Source organism: Saccostrea cucullata, unplaced genomic scaffold (genome assembly GCF_032062105.1).
Source record: "Saccostrea cucullata isolate Sc308-1 unplaced genomic scaffold, CSIRO_AGI_Scuc_v1 ctg319, whole genome shotgun sequence".
Taxonomy (NCBI): Eukaryota; Metazoa; Mollusca; class Bivalvia; order Ostreida; family Ostreidae; genus Saccostrea; species Saccostrea cuccullata.
In genome coordinates this window covers 468,932-490,083 of record NW_026920610.1, presented here as the reverse complement: position 1 = coordinate 490,083, position 21,152 = coordinate 468,932, and the positions used below count along the sequence as shown (strand labels likewise).

General features: G+C 34.0%; 3 protein-coding genes and 1 long non-coding RNA gene across 4 annotated transcripts; 2 read left to right on the top strand and 2 right to left on the bottom strand.

Annotated features, from left to right (window-relative positions):
- Window positions 1-3,344: 3,344 nt before the first annotated feature.
- LOC134253633 (perlucin-like) lies at window positions 3,345-5,714 on the bottom strand. Its single transcript, XM_062736203.1, has 5 exons — window positions 5,634-5,714; window positions 5,454-5,551; window positions 4,995-5,091; window positions 4,609-4,828; window positions 3,345-3,446 (listed from the first exon to the last, which is right to left on the bottom strand). The coding sequence occupies exons 1-5, from the start codon at window positions 5,680-5,682 to the stop codon at window positions 3,413-3,415; spliced, it is 498 nt and encodes a 165-aa protein (XP_062592187.1). The 5' UTR covers window positions 5,683-5,714; the 3' UTR covers window positions 3,345-3,412.
- Window positions 5,643-10,100, top strand: LOC134253351 (putative methyltransferase DDB_G0268948). Its single transcript, XM_062735884.1, has 6 exons — window positions 5,643-5,694; window positions 7,720-8,179; window positions 8,944-9,031; window positions 9,139-9,236; window positions 9,824-10,028; window positions 10,078-10,100. Exons 2-5 carry the CDS (start codon window positions 7,728-7,730, stop codon window positions 9,912-9,914), a joined length of 729 nt encoding a protein of 242 aa, XP_062591868.1. The 5' UTR covers window positions 5,643-5,694; window positions 7,720-7,727; the 3' UTR covers window positions 9,915-10,028; window positions 10,078-10,100.
- A 335-nt stretch (window positions 10,101-10,435) lies between these two features.
- Window positions 10,436-11,489, bottom strand: LOC134253644 (uncharacterized). Its single transcript, XR_009989151.1, has 2 exons — window positions 11,389-11,489; window positions 10,436-11,270 (listed from the first exon to the last, which is right to left on the bottom strand). It is a non-coding gene; the product is annotated as an uncharacterized LOC134253644 (long non-coding RNA).
- Window positions 11,490-11,652: 163 nt separating this feature from the next.
- LOC134253148 (methyltransferase-like protein 17, mitochondrial) lies at window positions 11,653-20,765 on the top strand. Its single transcript, XM_062735660.1, has 15 exons — window positions 11,653-11,793; window positions 13,848-14,169; window positions 14,408-14,569; window positions 14,808-14,931; window positions 15,040-15,121; window positions 16,878-16,951; window positions 17,552-17,646; window positions 17,775-17,848; window positions 17,963-18,070; window positions 18,293-18,361; window positions 18,527-18,577; window positions 18,856-18,948; window positions 19,204-19,273; window positions 19,510-19,645; window positions 20,609-20,765. Exons 1-15 carry the CDS (start codon window positions 11,683-11,685, stop codon window positions 20,745-20,747), a joined length of 1,710 nt encoding a protein of 569 aa, XP_062591644.1. The 5' UTR covers window positions 11,653-11,682; the 3' UTR covers window positions 20,748-20,765.
- Window positions 20,766-21,152: the final 387 nt, after the last annotated feature.

Below are 21,152 nucleotides of genomic sequence, written 5' to 3'. Positions count from 1 at the left end.
ATTGCGGTAATTCCATGTGCACTTGAAATTAATTGTAATAGTATGGCAAATTTGGATTAATTGTTATTTTTCATGTGCATTGGAAATATATTTAAAAACTGTTTTATCTCCTTTGTTTATTGTTTAATGTTTTATGCACCTCGGTTGGATATTTGAAATATCCAACCGATAGGCAGTTGGATATTTGAAATGTCCAACTGATGGCCAGTTGGATCTTTAAATATCCAACTATTGCTGGTTGAATCGGTAAAATATACCTATACTTATTACAATGGGTGACGTCATAGAAGTTTTTTAAACCATGAGAGATCATGGTTCATTTTGGTTCCTGGTGGAACATAGGGCCTCGGCAACAGTTCTCCACCGCACTCTATTCTGGGCAGCCTTTTTCAGTTTTTCCCAGGTGTGTCCACATTGCCTGATCTCCTCTTCACATGGCCTTCGCCAAGTTTTCCTGAGACGCCCAACTCGCCATTTGCCTTGTGGGTTCCACTCGAGTGAGTGGCGTGTAATGTCTCCTGGTGGTTTTCGAAGGGTATGTCCAATCCACCGCCACTTTCTACAGACTATTTGTTTAGTGATTGGGTCTTGATTTGTTTTTTCCCACCGGTTCTTGTTGTTTATAGTTTCTGGCCATCTGATGTTTAATATGTGGCGCAGACATCTGTTAGCGAAGGCTTGTAGTTTGTTGGAGGTGGTGTTGGTGACTCTCCATGTTTCAGACCCGTAGAGGAGCACAGACTTAACATTGGTGTTGTAGATGCGGAGTTTTATGTGTGTGGATAGTGCTGTTGAACTCCACACAGGCTTGAGGGTGGTGAAGATGTGTCTGGCTTTATTAATTCTAGCTTTTATGTCTTCATCTGTTCCACCAGTGGCTGTGACGATGCTGCCTAAGTATGTAAAGGAGTCTACATCTTTAAGGTTGTGCTCTCCAAGTGTAACTGGTGTTTGCTGTTTGTTGTGGAGCCGCATCACCTCTGTCTTTTCGATGTTCACCTTTAGACCTGACTTTGCTGCTTCTTTTGCAAGCCTATTTGTCTTGAGCTGCATATGCTCTTCTGGGACATGAGGCATAGATCATCTGCAAAGTCAAGGTCTTCCAAACACTGAGTGAAAGTCCACTGGACTCCTGTCTTACTATCTTTTGTTGTCTCCCGCATGATCCAGTCCACTACCACTAGAAAAATCATTGGTGACAGCAGACAGCCTTGTCTAACCCCAGTCTGTACCTCAAACGCTTCAGTAAACTTTCCATTGTGGATGACTTGGCATGTTGCCTCGTCATACAATTGTTGTATCAGGTTGATAAAGGTAGGAGGCGTTCCATAATGCTGTAGTAGTTTCCAAATGACTTTTCTATCAACACTATCAAAGGCCTTTTCAAAGTCTATGAAGTTAAGATAAAGTGTTGACTGCAACTCCAGTGACTGTTCGATTATTATACGTAGAGTGGCCTGGTCTGTACAGGACTTGTCCTTTCTAAAGCCTGCCATGAGAGATAGAGACTTCATATTTGGTATGCATACTCCACTAATTAAGTTCTTTCAAGTGACACCAAGGTCAATGACTTTGTGACCTCGACATAACCTATATGCTAAAAATAGCTTTTTCGAACTTTCGCCATAACTTTTGAAACATAGGAGATAGAGACTTCATATTTGGTATGCATACTCCACCAATAAAGTTCTTACAAATAACACCAAGGTCAATGACTTTGTGACCTTGATATAACCTATATTCTAAAAATAGCTTTTTCGAACTTTGTTGCCGCCGGGCGCATAGAGTTTCACAAATACGTCTTGTTAATAAAAATCATACTAATTATAAAGACTTTAAACTTGATAATACACTGTGTAATAATAGGTACGTACGGTAATTTTATTTTTTATGCGCCCTGATCGATAGATCCGAGACGTACACGTATATTGTTTTTGCCCTGTCTGTTTGTCTGTCTGTATTCTTTATTACATAGTGCCATTGTGACCTGTTATTTTACTTTTTGATTGGAAAGATATTTTGGGTTTCCCATAGCAAACATGTACATCGACACTGCCAAAATGGCAAAATTTCTTCAATATTAAAGAATACCCATCTCTTACCCGCAAATCCTCCTATACCACTGAATAAAATTTAATGATACTTGATATATTCACAGATTCTTTATTGAATAATGCCATTGAGACCTCCTATTTTAGTTTTTGATCTGTCTTAATTTCTGGTCCCCCAGCGCAAAACGTGGACTTAACCATTATAATCTGCCGAGAGGCGGTGAATCATTTAGTGAGCTCAGTGCTCACAGTACCTCTAGTTTATATGTTCCTTAGTACATAAACCTATAGGAATGAGACAGAAACAACAGAAATAGTAGCAAGTTAGCAACATGACGTACGATTGACACACGCTCATTTTGCGACGATCTGATAACTATAAGAGGCGGAAATTCCATTAAAGGTCTTTGGTCTAGATTCGGGACAGTCGTAATCTGAGAGAGAGAGAGAGAGAGAGAGAGAGAGAGAGAGAGAGATTACTAATAACGAGTATTTCCTAAATTCAAATAAGAAACACTGGTTCAGTATTCTAAGCTTTATATCATAGACATGTATCTCGTAAAGTTATTTGTATATCTGACATTTTCCCTGCAGGCACTTGTTTCTGTAAAAATTTGTTTGATTCATAGTATTTTAATATAATTAAACTATTGGTTATGGGGGTTGGGTGGTATGGAGTTGATAATTTTTAGCGAACAGCTTTTTTTCATTCTAACATATACATAATATTGTCAACTTTAAAAGAGATTTTTGTTTCGAAGGGTTAATCAAGATACCCGGAAAGAAGTGGTCCGAGATTAAGTGAAAGTTATTTTACCAAACAAATGTTAAAATAATTCACAGGAGGTCTCCCCTCCTTTTTGTCATTGTTTGGGTGGGTTTACATAAATAGTTTGTCGCTTTTATAAGCGAACGCTGCTAGGTGATACCACAAGACAGCTCCTTTATACATGTATTCTCTATGTAGCCTCTTTAAGGTTCACGTCAGATGGTGTATACCGTATAAGTGGAAATTTTAGCGAGACACAAATTTAGTGATTTCTCCTTAAATATTCGTGTTCAGTTTTTAGCGATATGCATTTTTAGCGATTTTAAAATGATTCATAAAGAAGTTATTACAAAATGAAACCAATAATTTTTTAGCGATATCTAATTTTAGCGATCTCAGCGCCCTCGCTAATTATGCCAAAATTAAACCCTCGCTAAACATTCAACTGTACAGTATTTCAAATCATGTTTCTTATCATGATCAAGTATATATGTATACACTGTATATCATAAAGAGACAAGGAATCACACACTTATACATTCATCTATTGATTGGAATCTGAACATCTTATTTTGGCATGTAGAACAACGTGTCACCCAAATGTCGAATCTTGGCCCGATGCTAGCCTGAAAGAATAAGTAATATTCATGCACTGTTCAGTTACAACGCACTTTAAAAAATTACGCACTTTGAAAAAAATTTTCAAAGTGCGTTAAATTTGGGAAAGCTAACGCACTTTGAAAAAATTAATTTTTTTTTCAAAGTGCGTTAATATCGACCATATTAACGCACTTTGAAAAAAAATGTAAAGATTGATCAATATTCCTAGAAAATAATCGGTATGATAAATAATAAATAACAGATCCTGGTTGGATAACTTTTTCTAGATACAGTCACTTCAGGACCTGAGATATTGACGTTTTAAATATTTGAGGTTTTGACAAAATTAAAGGGAAAAAGGTCTTTAAAAAAGAGGTGAAAGACTGTTTAAGATTACTGTATTAAAAAATTCTAGTTTTCATTTTTTTTAACTCATTTAATATTGAATTTTCTAGTCTTTGATAAATAGCTGAGCCCCCACTTATTTTGGAAAGATATATACATCGCATAAGCATTGAAAATGCAGCTTACCCCTTTTGGGTTTATTGCTCGCCTCCCCCGTTTGTTACTGACACCTATGAATTGGAAAGATAAAGATTTGGACTGAGGCTAGGGATCTTATACCCGTCTTCTCCTCTTTTCGACGGGAGTAAATCAATTCTTTTTTGAGGTTAGGGTTAGGGTTAGTTTTTTGAAAGATAAATAACAAATAAAATCTTTCCATCACTAAAATATGAAATTTTTTTTTCAGAGTGCGTTAAGTGTCTCCATGGTAAAATATAATGATGTAGACTCTTAACGTACTTTGAAAAAATTTTTCGTTGAGAAGTAAACTACTTACAAACATTTTAAAACACATAATGCATTGCATTTAACATAAATGAATACAAAAGCATGGTATCTGAAATTTTCATTTCGTATATTTTGTTACTTTTTCAAAGAAGTATATCCCATGATATCAAGATTTACCTTTTGACAGGCATGACCAGCCGGTGAAATCTTTATATATTTTATTGAAAACATATGAACCGTCAATGATATCATTTGATACACATGACCAGCCAATGATGACATTTGATACACATGACCAGCCAGTGAAATCTTTAGGCCCTATTTACTTTATTGAAACATATGACCAGCCAATGATATCATTTGATACACATGGCCAGCCAATGGCATCGTACTTACTGTATTTCACAGATAAAGTTGTTGCTTCTTTCGCAGTCGGTTGCTACCCATGTATATTGGTTTTGGGGATCAAGCGCCAGACAGTGGTGAGTAATGGGCTGTCCCCCGGCCCAGTTACTGAACCCCATGGTGTGGTCTTTACCCCAAAGCCACTTCCCAGGGTTCTGAAAGTCTGTTCCAGCTGTCCAGTATTTTGCTGAGAGGTCATTGGAACCAGAATCTACGATGAAGTTACAGTACATGTATAGCGTAACAATTTACAAAAGGTTTTTTTTTTTTTAAATTCTCTTCTGTACTCGAAATTTGCACAGCTACCCACTTATTAGACGAAATGACCGTATTTCACAGTGTCTGGCAGACTTATGTATGCAAATGTTAATACTCACGATTAATGGTAAGTGCTGAGAGCTGATTTTTAATAAATTCATTTTCTGTTGATGATTCGATGATCAAAAGTTTAGCTCCCAAGAAATCACAAACTGACTGTAAAAGGAATTTAAAATTGTATGCAATTTTTGACTAGATATATATGATATGTGTGTCACAATTAATTGATTTTTCAAGAATTTTCTGTAAAATGGTTGAAATATTGATTAAATTCATAAGAAGCAGGAAAAAACTGAGAAGTTGAAACACCATAGAAAACATAATATCTTAATACTCCTGCATCATTCACGAACCTGATAGCTTCTAGTCGGGCCATCAGCAGGATTTATTCAGAATCAAAATATACTAATTGACAAATGTTTGTCATGGAGATGTGAACCCCCCTCTCCTCCCCGAGCTCAATAAAATAAGATAATAAATCATCTTAAAATTCGAACTGAACGTAGAAACTGACTTACCTGGGCACCTGCCCATTGCTGTGTCATCGACCGAATCAGGTAACAGGAACCGCCACCGTGGATCCACCCGTCTCTACATGACGTAGGTCTTTCTGCATCTGTAGACAAAAAGAATGAAAAGTGTTTATTGTATGTAAAACAAGTACATAATTAAAGCATAAATGATATATTTTTACATACTTAGGTAAAGAAATGAAGAAAAAAGAGAGCAACAGAAAAGTGCCAACATAACGGAAGACAAGTGCACATAGACTATTGTGAAATGATAAGGCAACGATAAGACTGAGACAAATTTATATACAGTTAGATTGAGTTATTAGTCTAGAAAGGTCATGAGAGAGAGAGAGAGAGAGAGAGAGAGAGAGAGAGAGAGAGAGAGAGAGAGAGAGAGAGAGAGTTTCACGATTTGTAAACTATAACAAACCGTTTATAAACGATCAAAATATAGTTTCACAATTTGTGAAACTATGATTAACAACTCTTAACTATAGATTGTAAACTATATATATCTATGTTTATCAACAAAATCTATTGTTAACGCTTTATTAAGACAGATAAACTAAAAACATTCGGAACAAAAATATAGTTTTACATAAAACTTTAAAAAAATAGACGGTTTGTAAAACTTAGTTTACAGTCGATAAACCTAGTTTATCAATTGTGAAAAATGATTTTCATTTTTGTGAATTTGGCGTCAAAATAAAAATTGCTTTATAGTTAGATTGAGTTAGTAGTAGAGAAAGGTCATGAGAGAGAGAGAGAGAGAGAGAGAGAGAGAGAGAGAGAGAGAGAGAGAGAGAGAGAGAGAGAGAGAGAGAGGAGAGAGAGAGAGAGAGAGAGGATTTTTAAATTTTCCAATTAATATATATGCACAAAAAAAAGTGCAAACATAATTTAAAAAAAAAAATTTAAAAAAAAAAAGTTTAAAAACCTTCCCCCTAAAAAATGATTTTCTGATGTCAAAATAAATTTCTTGTGTCAAAATATATAAATATAAATTTTAAAGAATTTATTTTCTCAATATATCCTTGAAATCAAGGAATTCAAATTATTTAGAGTTTTTAAAAATAGAAATTCGTATCGGGTGCATCATGTCAATCCGGATTGATTTGCTCCGGATTAATTTGCTTTTTTTTATTTGGATATGTTTATATCCGGTTTTGATTTAAATGTAAACAATGTGATCTCGGTACTGAGGGACTGTTTTCTCATACCTTGAGCTTAGATAGGTAGGCCACTGGTGAGTTAAGTTTCAGTCGAGTCCCCGTGAGATAAACGAATTGAATTGAATTATGTATCCCGTTTAGAACTGAATATAATTAAGTTAGTTTATTGTTCTAAAATAACCTTTGAGGAACGTACACTGTCAATTAATAAAGGACCTATGTACTATATACTACGGTATAGGTCCCTGCACTGTCCCATTGATTGATTGTATGTTGTTTAACGTCCTTCTCGAGAATTTTTCACTCATATGGAGACGTCACCTCTTGCCGGTGGAGAGCTGCAAATTTTGTCCTTTACTCGGCACTGAGCAGCTATATTTAGGGCCATTTAGCAGGGAGGGGTCTTTTTCGTGCCAGCACCTACTGCTACACGGGACCTGGGTTTATACGGGCTCATCCGAAGGACCGGTCTCCACATCACACAGTGGGATTCAAACCCGCGACTTAAGGATCAACTCCTCACTTCGCAACTCTAGAGCAGACGCTGTAATCAATGCGCTACGCGGGTGACGTGTCCCATATAGAGAGTAACTGAATATGGGAAATGAAAATACTAGTAACTCTCAGTGTCATCTTAAATGTACTCAGTCACTACTGTCGAATGCTTATATCAATGAACTTAAAACTGGTCTGGTGAAGGTCTCAACTAATATAATCAAGAAAATATACAAGTCAAACACACAACACCTATTCAAAACAAAAGACATCCAAAAGATAAAACACAAGACATTAAACACACAAGCACTTGTTTCGTATACGGGGCACTCCTACTTATTTTTACCGCAAGTTATCCAACTAAATTTCGGGCAAATAAGTAGGGATGTCCCGTATACGAAACAAGTGCCAGTGGTTAATCATTTACGAAAAGTGTAATAATTAATATAACTGTCAGCAAGTTGTAAAATGTATTTTACAAGTAGCTTTAAAGGAAAAGGGCGCGCAAGTTCGGAAAAAATGTCCATTCCGAAGTTGACCGTCCCATTGTTTATAATTAATACAAGAGGATTTAATGTATTTCTAATATTTAAAATGATTTTCAGGTTAGGATATGCTGTCATGTTTCACCAAAATTAGTTCCCATAAGCCATTAACTCGTCGAATCTTTCTCTCGGCCTGCAGGAAAATGGAGTTGTTTGTTGGTTCGGAACACTCCCATCTATACCAGAAGTACCGACCCATTTATCCCCCGGAACTCTATGCTTTTATTGCCAATTTCTGTAAGACTGGGAGAGGGAGTTTAGATACGGCGGTTGATGTAGGGTGTGGGACTGGTTTAAGCACCCTCCCGCTCTGTAAATACTTCAATAAAGTGATCGGGGTGGATGTTAGTGAGACCCAGATAAACACAGCACGACAAACACACGGTCAAAGTAACTTGGTGTTTCACACCAGCCATGGAGAATGGCTAGAGTTCTTGTCCGATTCCAGCGTCGATCTGGTTACGGTTGCTCAGGCAATGCACTGGATAGAACCGGAACCATTCTACAAGGAAGTGACAAGGTGGGATCATATGGAATTCTTAGACGTCTTGATGTTTTATATTACTGTTTTTTGTCCTTAGTTGTGATAGTAATATCCTTATTGCTTACTCGTGTAAACTAATACAGGTACCCCATTCGTTAATTTGAAAATTAAAGATATTTTTGCAGTTTTATTTCATTAACTTTAAAGTTGTTTGATAGGAACAGTTAGATGATAGGAAGCTTTCTTTCTCCTTGCGTATTAAATTTTTTCTTATTAAAAAGTTACTATCTTGAGAAAAAAAGACTTCTGAGCAGCAGGAGAAATAGGACAATTATCAGCTTAGTTTGGACTTTCAGTAAGGCGTGGTATTCTCGACATTACCTAATTAGCTTCTGTTTACACAGCTTTCCTTCACTGTTGAAATGTACATAGGACAGAAATTCGGCCGAATGTCAACTGGTGTAGTAAATAGACAAGTTCTCTCACGACACAGAGGTGGGACATAATCATCGTTGTCTACAACAGTTTAAAGTTTCTGATGTTATTCATTTCTTAACCAATGAGAATCTACTAGTATTCGCCATTACTTAGCGCCGAGAAAACCACGCCTTACTGAAAGTCCAAGATAATATGAGAACTGTAATAATCTTACTTAGAATAGATTGCACGTCTATAAACGCATCACTTTCCCGCGTTTTTTTTCTCTCTCTCATCGTCGGAAACCCACGGGTGATCTCGTCTTTGATAAGTAAAGACGAGATCACCCGTGGGTTTCCGACGATGTCTCTCTTGACTTCTAGAATTTTGAGACCTGGTGGTTGTCTGGTAGTTTACGGGTACGGGAATAGTACAATTAATAGTAAGGATGGCAACAAGATCATAGAAAAGGTATTTTTGCTTCTTGTAGCGATATTTATCTTCCTGAATGTAACAAAAATTAAAAAAAAGCTCATGAGAAAATCTGGTACTAATTAAAGTATGTTTATTTTAATCAGTTTTACAGTTATGACCTGGAAGGGTTCTGGGACACAAGGAGACGCCATGTTGAAAATCTGTATCAGGATATAAATCTTCCATTTACCGGATCGGAGAGGTACGTCATTATATCTTTTATTATAGTTCGTAAAATCAACATTATATGTCTACTGTAAAAATGCAAAGAAATGATAGAAATGTCGGATTTTCATACTACGTTTCTTTTCAGGTGTATATAATAGTTAGATAATAATTAGATATCGGTAATAATTAGATATCCTATTTTTTCTGAATAATGAAGTTCATTAAAGAGATAATATATATTCCGGGAAAATGGGGGGGGGGATCTCCAACTTCGTCATACAGAACATGTGGTCAGTCAGTGACGTTGTGGGACAGTGGTCACCTGGCAGGGATCAAAATACATGCTGGATGTGGTATTTATCTAATAAGAAATTGAACAAGCACCTAATTGTATTAGAACTAAACGTAGATATAAAGAGCTTCTAAAATGTAAGTTGGAGGAAAGAGTAAAACAGTAATATCTCCGGGGAACGTTAAGGATAATGAATTTTTTTATTAGTATAAAGATGATATTTAAATTGAGATATCAATCTGATTAAAATCAAATTGATTGAGATATGATTTTATATATATTTTTTTGCATATAGCTTATTAATAAGTTTTTTTTGTTTAAAATTTTAGATTGGAAAATATTTACCAGGACCAAAAGATTACCATAACATGGCCCGTGTTTGTTTTACTTGGAAGAAAGGAATCGGAAAAGAAACCGTAACCTTAGATAATTGTATCAAAAAGATTTCATGGACAATTCTAATTAACATATCAGAGAAAATATATTTTCATATAGAAACTTTTATCATGTTTAAATGCATTAAAGAATACAATTGTTTTCTACTTGAATTCTTTTCATTTACTGCATGATGTTTTTACTATAGCTTACAAATGTAAAACAGATGGGGTCTTGTGGCATGGAGGAGTAAACGGCCCCTGTCGAAGCTCACACCCATTGTGTGCTCTTTGCCATGATCGAATAAACGAAACATCAGTGTGAAAATGGCCTAACAATTGGTATGAAAAACGTCAGTCAGCATTCAACCCTACGACGTGCAGATTGTATTTCCTTCAAGACCATTGTTTCGACCATAGAATTTGCTAAATGTAATGTTGACGTTTGATGAGATTATTGATATCCTTGCATCATCAACTTTTTGACAAAATTCTGTCATGTTTTTTGAAATTGTTCCCAGTATATATACTTGTATTTCAAAACATTTAGGAAACATTAACTCCATATGCAGGTGGAAACTGTTTATTTCTACTGTCATCAAAATATATATAATTTTTAATTCAATATATTAAACATGTACAAACAATTTCTGGAATTTCATTTCATTAATCTTAAACAATTCAATCTTAAATCACACATATAAACCTTTAATCATTACATCAATTCATGAATCCTATATGTTTTGCGATTATACGTTCTCCTCTTTAGTTAAGTAAAAAAGGTAATGGATTAATCCATTAGACAGATCTTTTGAAGTTGGTTGGGGAGGGGGGGGCAAAGGAAAAAAATACCCATAATAAAAATAGGTTGAAAAATTTATTACAGAAACAAGTACCTGCGATTGCTTGTCGAAAAAAAATTGGAAAGGGGCCTTGGTCCGTATCTTAAGAAAGTTCAAAGCTTTTTAAAACCATAATTCACTCCCATAATAAAGACTTCAATTGTGAAAAAATGTGCATGTTACTGATCACCTGGCAATATATAATTAAACAACCGTATACATCGACAGATATGTATATGATTGTAGTGACCGTCAGTAAGTTACAAAAATCGTGATCGCTGTTAATTAACAGCAACTCCTTCATCGTCATCAATTAAGAGTATCGGTATGTTGGCATCCTGCTCCTGAATTCCTCTTTTCAATTTCTAAAATGTCATTAGAAATCAAACGTTTGGTCGAACCAAATAAAATTTTACGATTGTCCTCGATCAGTAGTTGTTACAACACTGGACTTGGAGAGGTGGGCGGGGCATTGGCTCTACCTTTATATGGACGGTATATTATGTATGCCATGAACAAGTAGCTTATGAGGAGGAGAGTTGATACCCCGACAGTCAGTCCTGTTGGATATAAATAAGGATAGCTAATATAGAACACTGACATATATACATTGCAATAAGCTGTCAAATCAATAAAAGTAAACGAGAGAGAGAGAGAGAGAAAGAGGGAGAGAGTTACCTATATTCTGTTCTTTTAAAATGGTAACGATGTTTGAAGTTGTATTCGTCATTTTAATATTCGATGTTTATCTTTTTTTTAACGATCGATACACACCCCCTTGTACTTGTAGCTACATTAACGTAGTACTTGAAATCATTTCCGGATTTTAATATTTTTATTTATTTTCATGACTGATACAAGAAAGTGCACCTATAATAACTTAGAGCCATCTTTCAATAGATTTTTTTTTTCTCAAAAATGGTCAGTCTTTATGGACGTTCGTAAAATTCGGAATTTAGAGGTTTGTACAAAATGGTTCTATTTGTTATAAAAACAAAGATGGCAGCCCCCTTAACGCAAACCATGTCAGTCCGAATTTGTCGACTTTGTGCACGATTTCTACAAAGAAAAGAACAAATACAGGTATTTTCTTTATTAACCGTTGCCTTGAAATGATTTGTTTCACAGTCAGTCATGAGAATTTATGCTCACACCATGAATACAAATACAAATATTTTATTGGCACAAACACAATTACAGTAGTTGGTAAAGGCCCATAGAAAACATAGTGATAAGTATGAAAATACAGTAGAACACAACTAGAATACAAACAATTGGTGTAGCAAATTATGTATTGTACTTATCAGATACTAAATACATACATATGATTCAGTACAATGTAGTTACTCATTTATAACTAAAGTATTTTTCTTATATCAGATATTTGACATAAAAATGATGATAATATTTTAAGAACCTTTTTACAACTAGTATTCATTTATACTTTTAACAATTTGTCATTATTATCAATTGTTTGGTTAAAGTTAGGGAAAGTGGATAATTTTGTTTTGAATATTTTTCTCTGTGCTTCATATTTTGGACATAGCAAAATGAAGTGTTTTTCATCCTCAATATCAAAGTTTTGACATACTTTACATATCCTATCATTTTAATTAGTTTCAACATACCTTTTTCATTTCTACCTTTTTCAATTTCTAAGTTTTTATGTGCACTTATATTCATGTGGTATTTCATTTTTGCTTCCAAAAATGACCTATGACATGTTTAATTTGGTTTTAAAATAGTTCAAAATAAATTTAAAAAATTAAATAATTTTCCTACCTACCTACCCAATTTTTTCAGCAGTGACTCTAATTTTTGTTTGTCTATCATGCAATGTTTGTCAACATAATGTTTTATTATTAAGACAAAAGTTCTGATAAAAAGACAGTTTTGAGGAATTCATAATACTTGCATTTTGTTCTTGTAATATTTGATCATGAATGCGTTGTTTAATAATGCCAAGCACTGGTTTCATTGACATATTTAAAATTGTTAAAGAAGAAAATCCTAAGTTATTAAGACAAGTTTTTAAACACAGAGACCATGTGTTAGTTTCTTTAGTTTTGATAAAAATTTCATGTGCCAGTATATGTTCCATTTAAATTAAATGATCAAGGTATTTGATAGCAAACATAATTATTTTTGATCTGACTGGGAGTCTTCCGAGTTCAGAATAGCAACCATTATTTGAAGTTTTACAATGGACTCCTAAGATTTCTTTTAAAAATTTGATATGAAATTTTTCATAAGATGCTGAGCCAGAATTTTTTTGGACAAAGTCAATACCCCAAACTTTGCTTCCATAAAGCAAAATGGGAATTATCATAGTATCAAATAATTTTTCAAGCAATTGACAGGAATGATGTAAACCGGGGGATTTCTTTATCTTGAATATGCTTTTCTGGCTTTATCAACTAACCGAGCTGCAGCAAGATTAAATTTGCCATTACATTTAAGATTTATACCAAGATAACAATATTTGTCAACAGTTTCAATACAGATACCATTAATAGTAAAATGGTTTAAAAAGGTTTTACCATTAGAATTAAATACAAGAATTTTTGATTTTGATGTATTAATCTCAAACTTCCAATTAACACAATAATTTTCAAGAGTATTAAGGCCACATTGTAGACCATCTGGACTACTTGACAACAAAACTAAGTCATCTGCATATAATAAGCAGTGTATTTTTGTGTCCTTTACCAATATCAGATCAGAATCGATACTATTCAATTCATCAACAATTTTGTTTATGAAAATGTTAAAAAGTAAGGGACTTAATACATCACCTTGTTTAACACCCCTTTGAGATATAAAGGGTTCACTTAACCCCTCATGAAACTTTATTTTGTTCGTGGTGCTTGCATACATAGAATATATCACATTGAAAATTTTCTTCGGAACACCATTTTTTAGAAGTATGTAAAATAGACCTGTTCTCCAAATAGTATCAAATGCTTTTTTCAGATCAATGAATGCTGCATAAACTTTTTTCTTTTTGAGTTTGTAATGCTCAATTATAGATATATGAATATATGACAGAACCAAACCACTCTTTTCCACCACTTGATGATTGATCAGGGAACTTTGAAAATTTACTTTGCATTAACATGTTAACAATCTTCTTATAGATAAGATGTAGCCTACATAATTCAATGAATGAAAATGGCTCGAACAATACAGACAGTTCAGAAGAAGACCGCATGACCCAAACTTCATCTAGGAATTTCCCAAGAGTAGAATGGACCGCTGAAAATAAACCAATAAAGCCATCCATTCTGGCATCTCCCAGACTTTTCCCAAACAATGCCAGAGTAGATCCTGCTGCAATGGACAAAATCCAAGTAACAGAGCAAGGCCCGAAGTACAAAAAACATCCAGGGGTCATTAGGTCAAGAAAGGTCATAGAAATTCCCAAATTAATGGAAAAGGCACTTGATGTAATTTACAAAGGTATACAAATATTTTTTTGTAGGCTTATCTTTACATTTGTCATTAAAGTCTACAAATGTTGCACCTATTTTATAAATACAATGTAAGTAATTTTAGATAATAACATTAGTCAAGCACTGCTGACTGTTCTACTATCAGTCTATCATATGTATTTTCACATGTAAAAAATGCAATTTGTTGATTTGAAAATTTATCGATATTATTAACTTTTTCACTGAGAAAAGTATGTTATGTTTAGATTCTGGTTATAAGACACTGAATGAAGAAGGTATGACGCTCTACAATCAGCTGACCGCTCGTAGATTTCCAGAGACGATCTTGTCCCTGACAGCTAAAGCCCAGCGCCTGGAACCAGAAATCATACAAAGACTGTCTGTCAAACAACGCACAAAGTTAGAAGGTAACAACAAGCACATGAAATATTTTGTCAAGGTTTTTACTTACTCAGTATGTATGCTAAATGATAAATTAAGTTGAAGGGATTCTTCGAAAAAGATTAATATTTATATACATGTACTTGCAATAGTTTGTAAAAAGAAAAAGACATATGAAATATTAGAGAGTAGTGACTGATATGTAATCACTCAGATATGTAAGTTATTATTTCTGTGAAAAAAAGTTTCAATTTGTGAATTTAGCACTAGTAAATACAGATTCTCTGACTGAAGAAGATGAGAAGGCACTAAGACAAATACAGCTGAATGTTCTGGATAACATAAAACGAGAATTACGAAGAACCACCCACCACAACAAACCTATAGTGTAAGTTAACAACCAATCAAAACAGACCTATGTTACAGTATATAAGTGATACTTAATCATGCATCACAACAAACTTAAATTAAAGATCAAAAACCAATGTATTTACAGGTACAATGCAGATTTTGCTTTGAAATATACAAATGCCAGACTGATCCCAAACTACAGTGTATTAACCCAGTGTCTTACTGAGGTATCAGTTTTCTCTACATTAATTAAAGTAATTCCATCATCCCTTTGTTTTATTGTTCAAAATTTAGCTTTAATGTTGATGGTTTTCCAAAGAAATCTAATTTATTTAAAGAGCATATACATGTATCAGTATAGGTTGTGACAATTATCATCCTTTCACTTAAGAATAGATGTACATGTAAAAAGTCATTAAAATCCCAGTGACAGTTATTTCCCTTATCAGAGGGTTATCGAACCTTAATCTTTGAAATGAAAGTATTTAATTTGAAAATAGTTATTTTATTCCTTGAAGAAGCATACCTTGATAAATACTGTTTTTAGCTCACCTCAACGAAGTTGGGGGAGCTTATGTAATACCCTCGGTGTCGGCGTCGGCGTCGGTGTCGGCGTCCCAGGTTAAGTTTTTTGGAGCAGTTTTCTTTTTAAATACTTCTGTGTCCTATATTGAATAGACATGCATGGAAGATCCTTCTAGTGTGTTTCATTGTACCAGTCAAAGTTTCAGATGCTGCAATTTCAGCAGAGGAATGACCAGGTTAATGTTTTTGGAGCTGGTTAACATTTTTGGTGCACTTTTTGGTGTAGGTCTCATTTCCAAGGAACTATAAACCCTATGTTGACCAAACTTGCATGGATGATACATCTAAGGATGCACACTACCGGGCTTGCTTCGGATGCTGAATCTCACCTACATTTTCCGGTTGAGTGAACAGGTTAAAGTTTTTGGTGAAGGTCTCATTTCCAAGTAACTATGAGCACTATAATGACCAAACTTGCATGGACGATACATCTTAGGATGCACACTAATGGACTTGCTTTGGATGCTGAATCTGACCTAGAGAACAGTGTGTTCAAGTAACTATGAGCACTATAATGACCAAACTTGCATGGATGATACATCTAAGGATGCATACTACCAGGCTTGCTTCGGATGCTGAATCTGACCTACATTTTCCGGTTGAGTGAACAGGTTAAAGTATTTGGTGCAGGTTTCATTTCCAAGTAACTATAAGCCCTAATTTGACCAAACTTGCATGGATGATACATCTAAGGATGCATACTACCAGGCTTGCTTCGGATGCTGAATCTGACCTTTTTCGGGTTGAGTAAACAGGTTACAGTTTTTGGTGCAGGTCTCATTTCTAATATACTATGAGCCCTATGATGACTTAACTTGCATGGATGATACGTCTAAGGATGCATCCTACTAGGCTTGCTTCAGATGCTGAATCTGACCTACATTTTCTGGTTGAGTGAACAGGTTAAAGTTTTTGGTGCATGATTCATTTCCAAGTAACTATGAGTTCTTTAATGACCAGACTTGCATGGACGATACATCTTAGGATGCACACTAATGGACTTGCTTCGGATGTTGAATTCAACATACATTTTTCAGATAATGGACCAGGTAAAAGTTATGGGTGCAGGTCAATTACCAAAATGCTTTAAGGCTTATATAACATTGTATAAACCAAACTTGCACAAATGATGCATCAAGGGATGAAAACTCTCAAATTTGCTTCAGATGCTGGATTTTAGTTACATTTTCATGAAGAAGAACTAGTTTGAATTTTTTATACAGGTCTATTTCAAAGTATCAGATCAAAATTGCATGAATATTTTCATTTTTGTACACTTTTTGTTGGTTAATTGTGTGACTTTGCCTTACTTAAACATTCGTTGAGGTGAGCTCTGTAATCTCTGATTACCTATGTTTAATTTACATTGTTGTTTAAATTGAATTTCACTCTGTACAGATAAGAAAACGTGACCCTGACTTTGTGCCAGAGAGTGTGTTGAACATGGGGTCAGGAATAGGCTCTGCTATCTGGTAAGATGTCTATAGAGTTTAATTTTATAAACTCAAAACTTCCTCTTTGTGACACATTGTTGTCTCTAATTAAAATTAGATGTTAGATCCACTTGCATACTTGCTTCACTAACATCTAACAATATCCCATAGAGTGTTACTTCAGAGTTCAAACTCTATCAACCGATCAAATTATCGCCTGCAAAATCATCGTATGTTGTTGAAGCGAATAAGTCAAGAATCCGAATTTAACCTCTGACGTGACCCTCGATGGGATGTTGTTAGATGTTAGTGTAGCGAGTACCAGTATGCGAGCGGATCTAACATTTAATTTCAATTAGACTGAGCTAATGATTACTGACAATTTAAGCTTGTGTTGGAGGCATTGTTGTAACTTACATCTACAACTGAAAAATGCTTTTCATTCCACACTTATGAAAAAAACAATTATCCATAGTAAATATACATAAGTTCAAGGCATTATTGACTATGTACAACACAAATACTCAATTTTGTATGGATGTATGAACGTACATGAATATTTTTTGCAATTTAAACAGAAATACATGTATTTTTTATGTTTAATATGTCATTATTTTATCTTATTTGTCTGCATTACAGGGCAACCAACACAGTCTGGCCACAGACAGTTAAACAGTTCTACTGTGTGGATAACGCCATGGAAATGAACAAAATGGCTGCTCGCATATTAAAAGGTAGAAAAAAAATACATGTAAATATTGGTTGTGATTACACTATGCAAATATGCATGTTGCTTCAATTTTTTTAAAACTAAATTGCTGAAAATCTGCTTTTGTATTTATATGGATTTTTTTTTTCACAGAGGGTGATGTAAACAGACAAAACATGGTGATACCCAATGTCTTCTTCAGAGACAAACTGCCATCAGTCCAAAGTGTGAGTTTACTTACATCCTGTAAAGAAAGATTTAGAGCCAATGAACAACAGTAAAGTAAGACATGCTTCAGTCAATGTTTTTATGACTTTCGTCAGTTTTTCCATTGTTTATAGGGTGGTTTCTCCCTGGTGATCTGTGCCTATACTTTAATGGACTTTCCTATGCAGAGTGAACGGCTACAGTTAGTCAAAGATCTCTGGAGCAGAACTAATAATTATTTTGTAAGCTTTATTGGTATCTTTTTTCTTTATCTTTATTGATGAAATTTTCTTTTATTTAAACTTCTTATACATGTACATTATAATATATTTTCCTTGAAATCTCCTTGAAGTTAGTTCATTAAGCATTATTATGACAGATTTCTTCAAAAAAAAATAAAACTTGATAGTTGCCAAAATTGAAATCTCAGTAGACTCTCCATTTCTCCATTTGATTTCTGTAAGGTTTTAGTGGATGTTGGGACATATAATGGTTTTCTGGCAATACAAGAAGCTCGCCGAAGACTCTTAAGGGTGAGTGCAGAAAACAGACTTCTGTGAATCAAAAAACACATGGACAAACTTGCTGAAGATTGAATCTCTAGTGTAAATTTGAGTTTGTTCATATTATAGTCTAATTCATATACAGTAAATTACCAAATAACAGTACCCAGATAATTGTATTTTCTCTTATTTCAGAGAGACAAAGGGGTAGATGTTGATGAAATGGATGTGAATATATTTGCTCCTGTATGTAAATATGATTTATTCATGTTTATTATTTCTGTTTTGTGTTATCTGTGTTTTATTTTTACATACTTTAGCATTATATTAATTTTCAAGATATAATTTTCCATGTGATAAGTACTTGGAAGTTACTTTTTGTCATTTATTGAAAAGTTTTTTCCCCCCAAAAAAAAAATCAATTTCTTAAAATGAAAGTTTTAGGAAATAAAATATGAAAGAGTTGCAGGAAAGAATTTTTAATGTATAGAAATATTTATATACATTGTACTTTGCTGTTTCAGTGTCCACATAATCAACACTGCCCTAAATTTAAATGTGGTCCAGAAACATTACCCTGTAATTTTCAGGTTCATCACCAACCAAGGAGAGGGGAGGTAACTTGTTACAGAAATTTTTTTGTGCACAGGAAAATTTATTAAACTAAATGGTTTAAATGTGCTAGTATTAAACTATGTAAAAATCAATTTTTCCCTGTCAAGCATGTCTATCTATGTCTTTAGAAAGGTATATAATATGATATCATGGAAAAACTGCAAAACAGTATAAATTGAATCTTTTCTTATGTATAGATGGAAAAAATTGTTCAAGTTAAATTGCAGTAACTTTAATCTTGTTGTCTTATTTGTCAGCAGCAACACAAAATCTTTGCAACAGAAAGATACAGCTTCGTCACTTTCAAGCGAGGTGATTTAGTTGAAGGTAGATACATTTAAATACTTTATCTCTATTATTAAACATCTTAAAATCACAAGTAATTTTTTTAAACATTTTTTTTTATTCATTAATATTTGTTTTCTATATTATATAAATCATCAATTAAATTAATTGCATGTGTTTGCATCTAAAAATACATGTACCTATACTCTAATGTAGACATTGGACAAAGTTTATTGTTGTTTAACTGAAATATAATTAATGTACTTTGATGTTTGTAGACATAACAAACACATGGCCAAGAATTGTCTTCCAGGACGTAAATGAGCAGAGTAAGAAGAAGATTGCTCACTGTGTAGTGTGCTGTCAAGACGGAAGTCTGAAAAACCGGATAATAAGCCGAAAAAGACACGGAAAGTAAGGGACAAGCACTCCTTGTCTTTAGAAAACTCTACAAATTATTGGACAGACTCTGTCTTTGGAAGAAATATCATAGAAAGTAAAGGACAATAACTCTTGGTTCTTCTCTAGTAGAAAAAGTTTATAAAGGAAGGTGTAGTCACTCTCCAACTCACTCACTTTAAAAACTCTACATGTATTCACCCTTGTCACTCTGATAGAATATCACTGAAATTAAAGGGCAGTAACTCTTACATGTATTCACTCTTGTCACTGTGATAGAATATCACTGAAATTAAAGGGCAGTAACTCTTACGTGTATTCACACTTGTCATTGTGATAGAATATCACTGAGATTAAAGGGCAGTAACTTTTACATGTATTCACTCTTGTCACTGTGATAGAATATCTTTGAAAGTAAAGGGCAGTAACTCTTACATGTATTCACACTTGTCACTCTAATAGAATATCACTGAAATTAAAGGGCAGTAACTCTCACTTGTATTCACTCTTGTCACTCTGATAGAATATCACTGAAAGTAAAGGGCAGTAACTCTTACATGTATTCACACTTGTCACTCTAATAGAATATCACTGAAATTAAAGGGCAGTAACTCTCACTTGTATTCACTCTTGTCACTCTGATAGAATATCACTGAAAGTAAAGGGCAGTAACTCTTACATGTATTCACTCTTGTCACTCTAATAGAATATCTTTTAAAGTATTCACTCTTGTCACTGTGATGGAATATCACTGAAAGTAAAGGGCAGTAATTCTTACTTGTGATCCCTCTCTTGTCACTCTCTGACAGAAAATTCAAATACGTGCATCAAGTAAAGTACATGTAATGTAGAATGCCTAGTGGCAGGGCAGTTTCTGTGACACAATTTACATGTAATCAGTTTGGGGGAAAGAAGAAAGAATAAAGAATTCTTTATCTTGTATTTTATTTTCTAAACTTCTGTTTACATTTTTTTCAGGGATTTGTATCGCATGGCTTGTGAGTCACAGTGGGGAGACCTGCTACCTGTACAGCTAAATGACGCTGAGAAAGAAGATAAATTAGACATAGAAAACCAGTCACACACAAAAGCACCTGTCGATGTGGAGCAAAAATAAATTATTAACCTTTAAAAAGTGTTCTAGATTTGTTTGTGTTTACTCGATGAATTGATATTGCAATTCAAGTCGTATATTTATACTTAAATTATTTTAATATACATTTATTATGTATTTGCAGAAAAATATTACTAGAAGTTAAGTTGAAAAATTGATTAAGGAATTTTAATTAATATTCAAACAAGAAATTTTTACCTTGACTTAGAATTGGTATTATTGATGAAGACAAAGATATAAATTGCATAACCTTGTTTAACCATTATTCTAGTTGAGATCCTGAAAGTCTGACTAATAAATGTCATCTAATTAGTGACTAAATTAGTTGCCTTGGTGCTTATAACAGTTTTTTTTTATGAAAAAACAAGTGGAATTCATGTGTTGTTATAATCTTGTAGACTTGCTACA

What these genes read in the sequence shown, in the direction of transcription:
- LOC134253148 (XM_062735660.1), top strand. Translation starts at nt 11,683, where the DNA reads ATGGTTCTATTTGTTATAAAAACAAAGATGGCAGCCCCCTTAACGCAA. An exon ending in GCAGAACTAATAATTATTTT is followed by an intron (nt 18,071 to 18,292) that starts GTAAGCTTTATT and finishes GATTTCTGTAAG; the next exon opens with GTTTTAGTGGATGTTGGGAC. An exon ending in CTCGCCGAAGACTCTTAAGG is followed by an intron (nt 18,362 to 18,526) that starts GTGAGTGCAGAA and finishes CTCTTATTTCAG; the next exon opens with AGAGACAAAGGGGTAGATGT.
- LOC134253351 (XM_062735884.1), top strand. Translation starts at nt 7,728, where the DNA reads ATGCTGTCATGTTTCACCAAAATTAGTTCCCATAAGCCATTAACTCGT. An exon ending in TTCTACAAGGAAGTGACAAG is followed by an intron (nt 8,180 to 8,943) that starts GTGGGATCATAT and finishes CTTGACTTCTAG; the next exon opens with AATTTTGAGACCTGGTGGTT. An exon ending in GCAACAAGATCATAGAAAAG is followed by an intron (nt 9,032 to 9,138) that starts GTATTTTTGCTT and finishes TATTTTAATCAG; the next exon opens with TTTTACAGTTATGACCTGGA.
- LOC134253633 (XM_062736203.1), bottom strand. Translation starts at nt 5,682, where the DNA reads ATGTTGGCACTTTTCTGTTGCTCTCTTTTTTCTTCATTTCTTTACCTA. An exon ending in TTCTTCATTTCTTTACCTAA is followed by an intron (nt 5,552 to 5,633) that starts GTATGTAAAAAT and finishes TTTTGTCTACAG; the next exon opens with ATGCAGAAAGACCTACGTCA. An exon ending in AGCAATGGGCAGGTGCCCAG is followed by an intron (nt 5,092 to 5,453) that starts GTAAGTCAGTTT and finishes TTCCTTTTACAG; the next exon opens with TCAGTTTGTGATTTCTTGGG.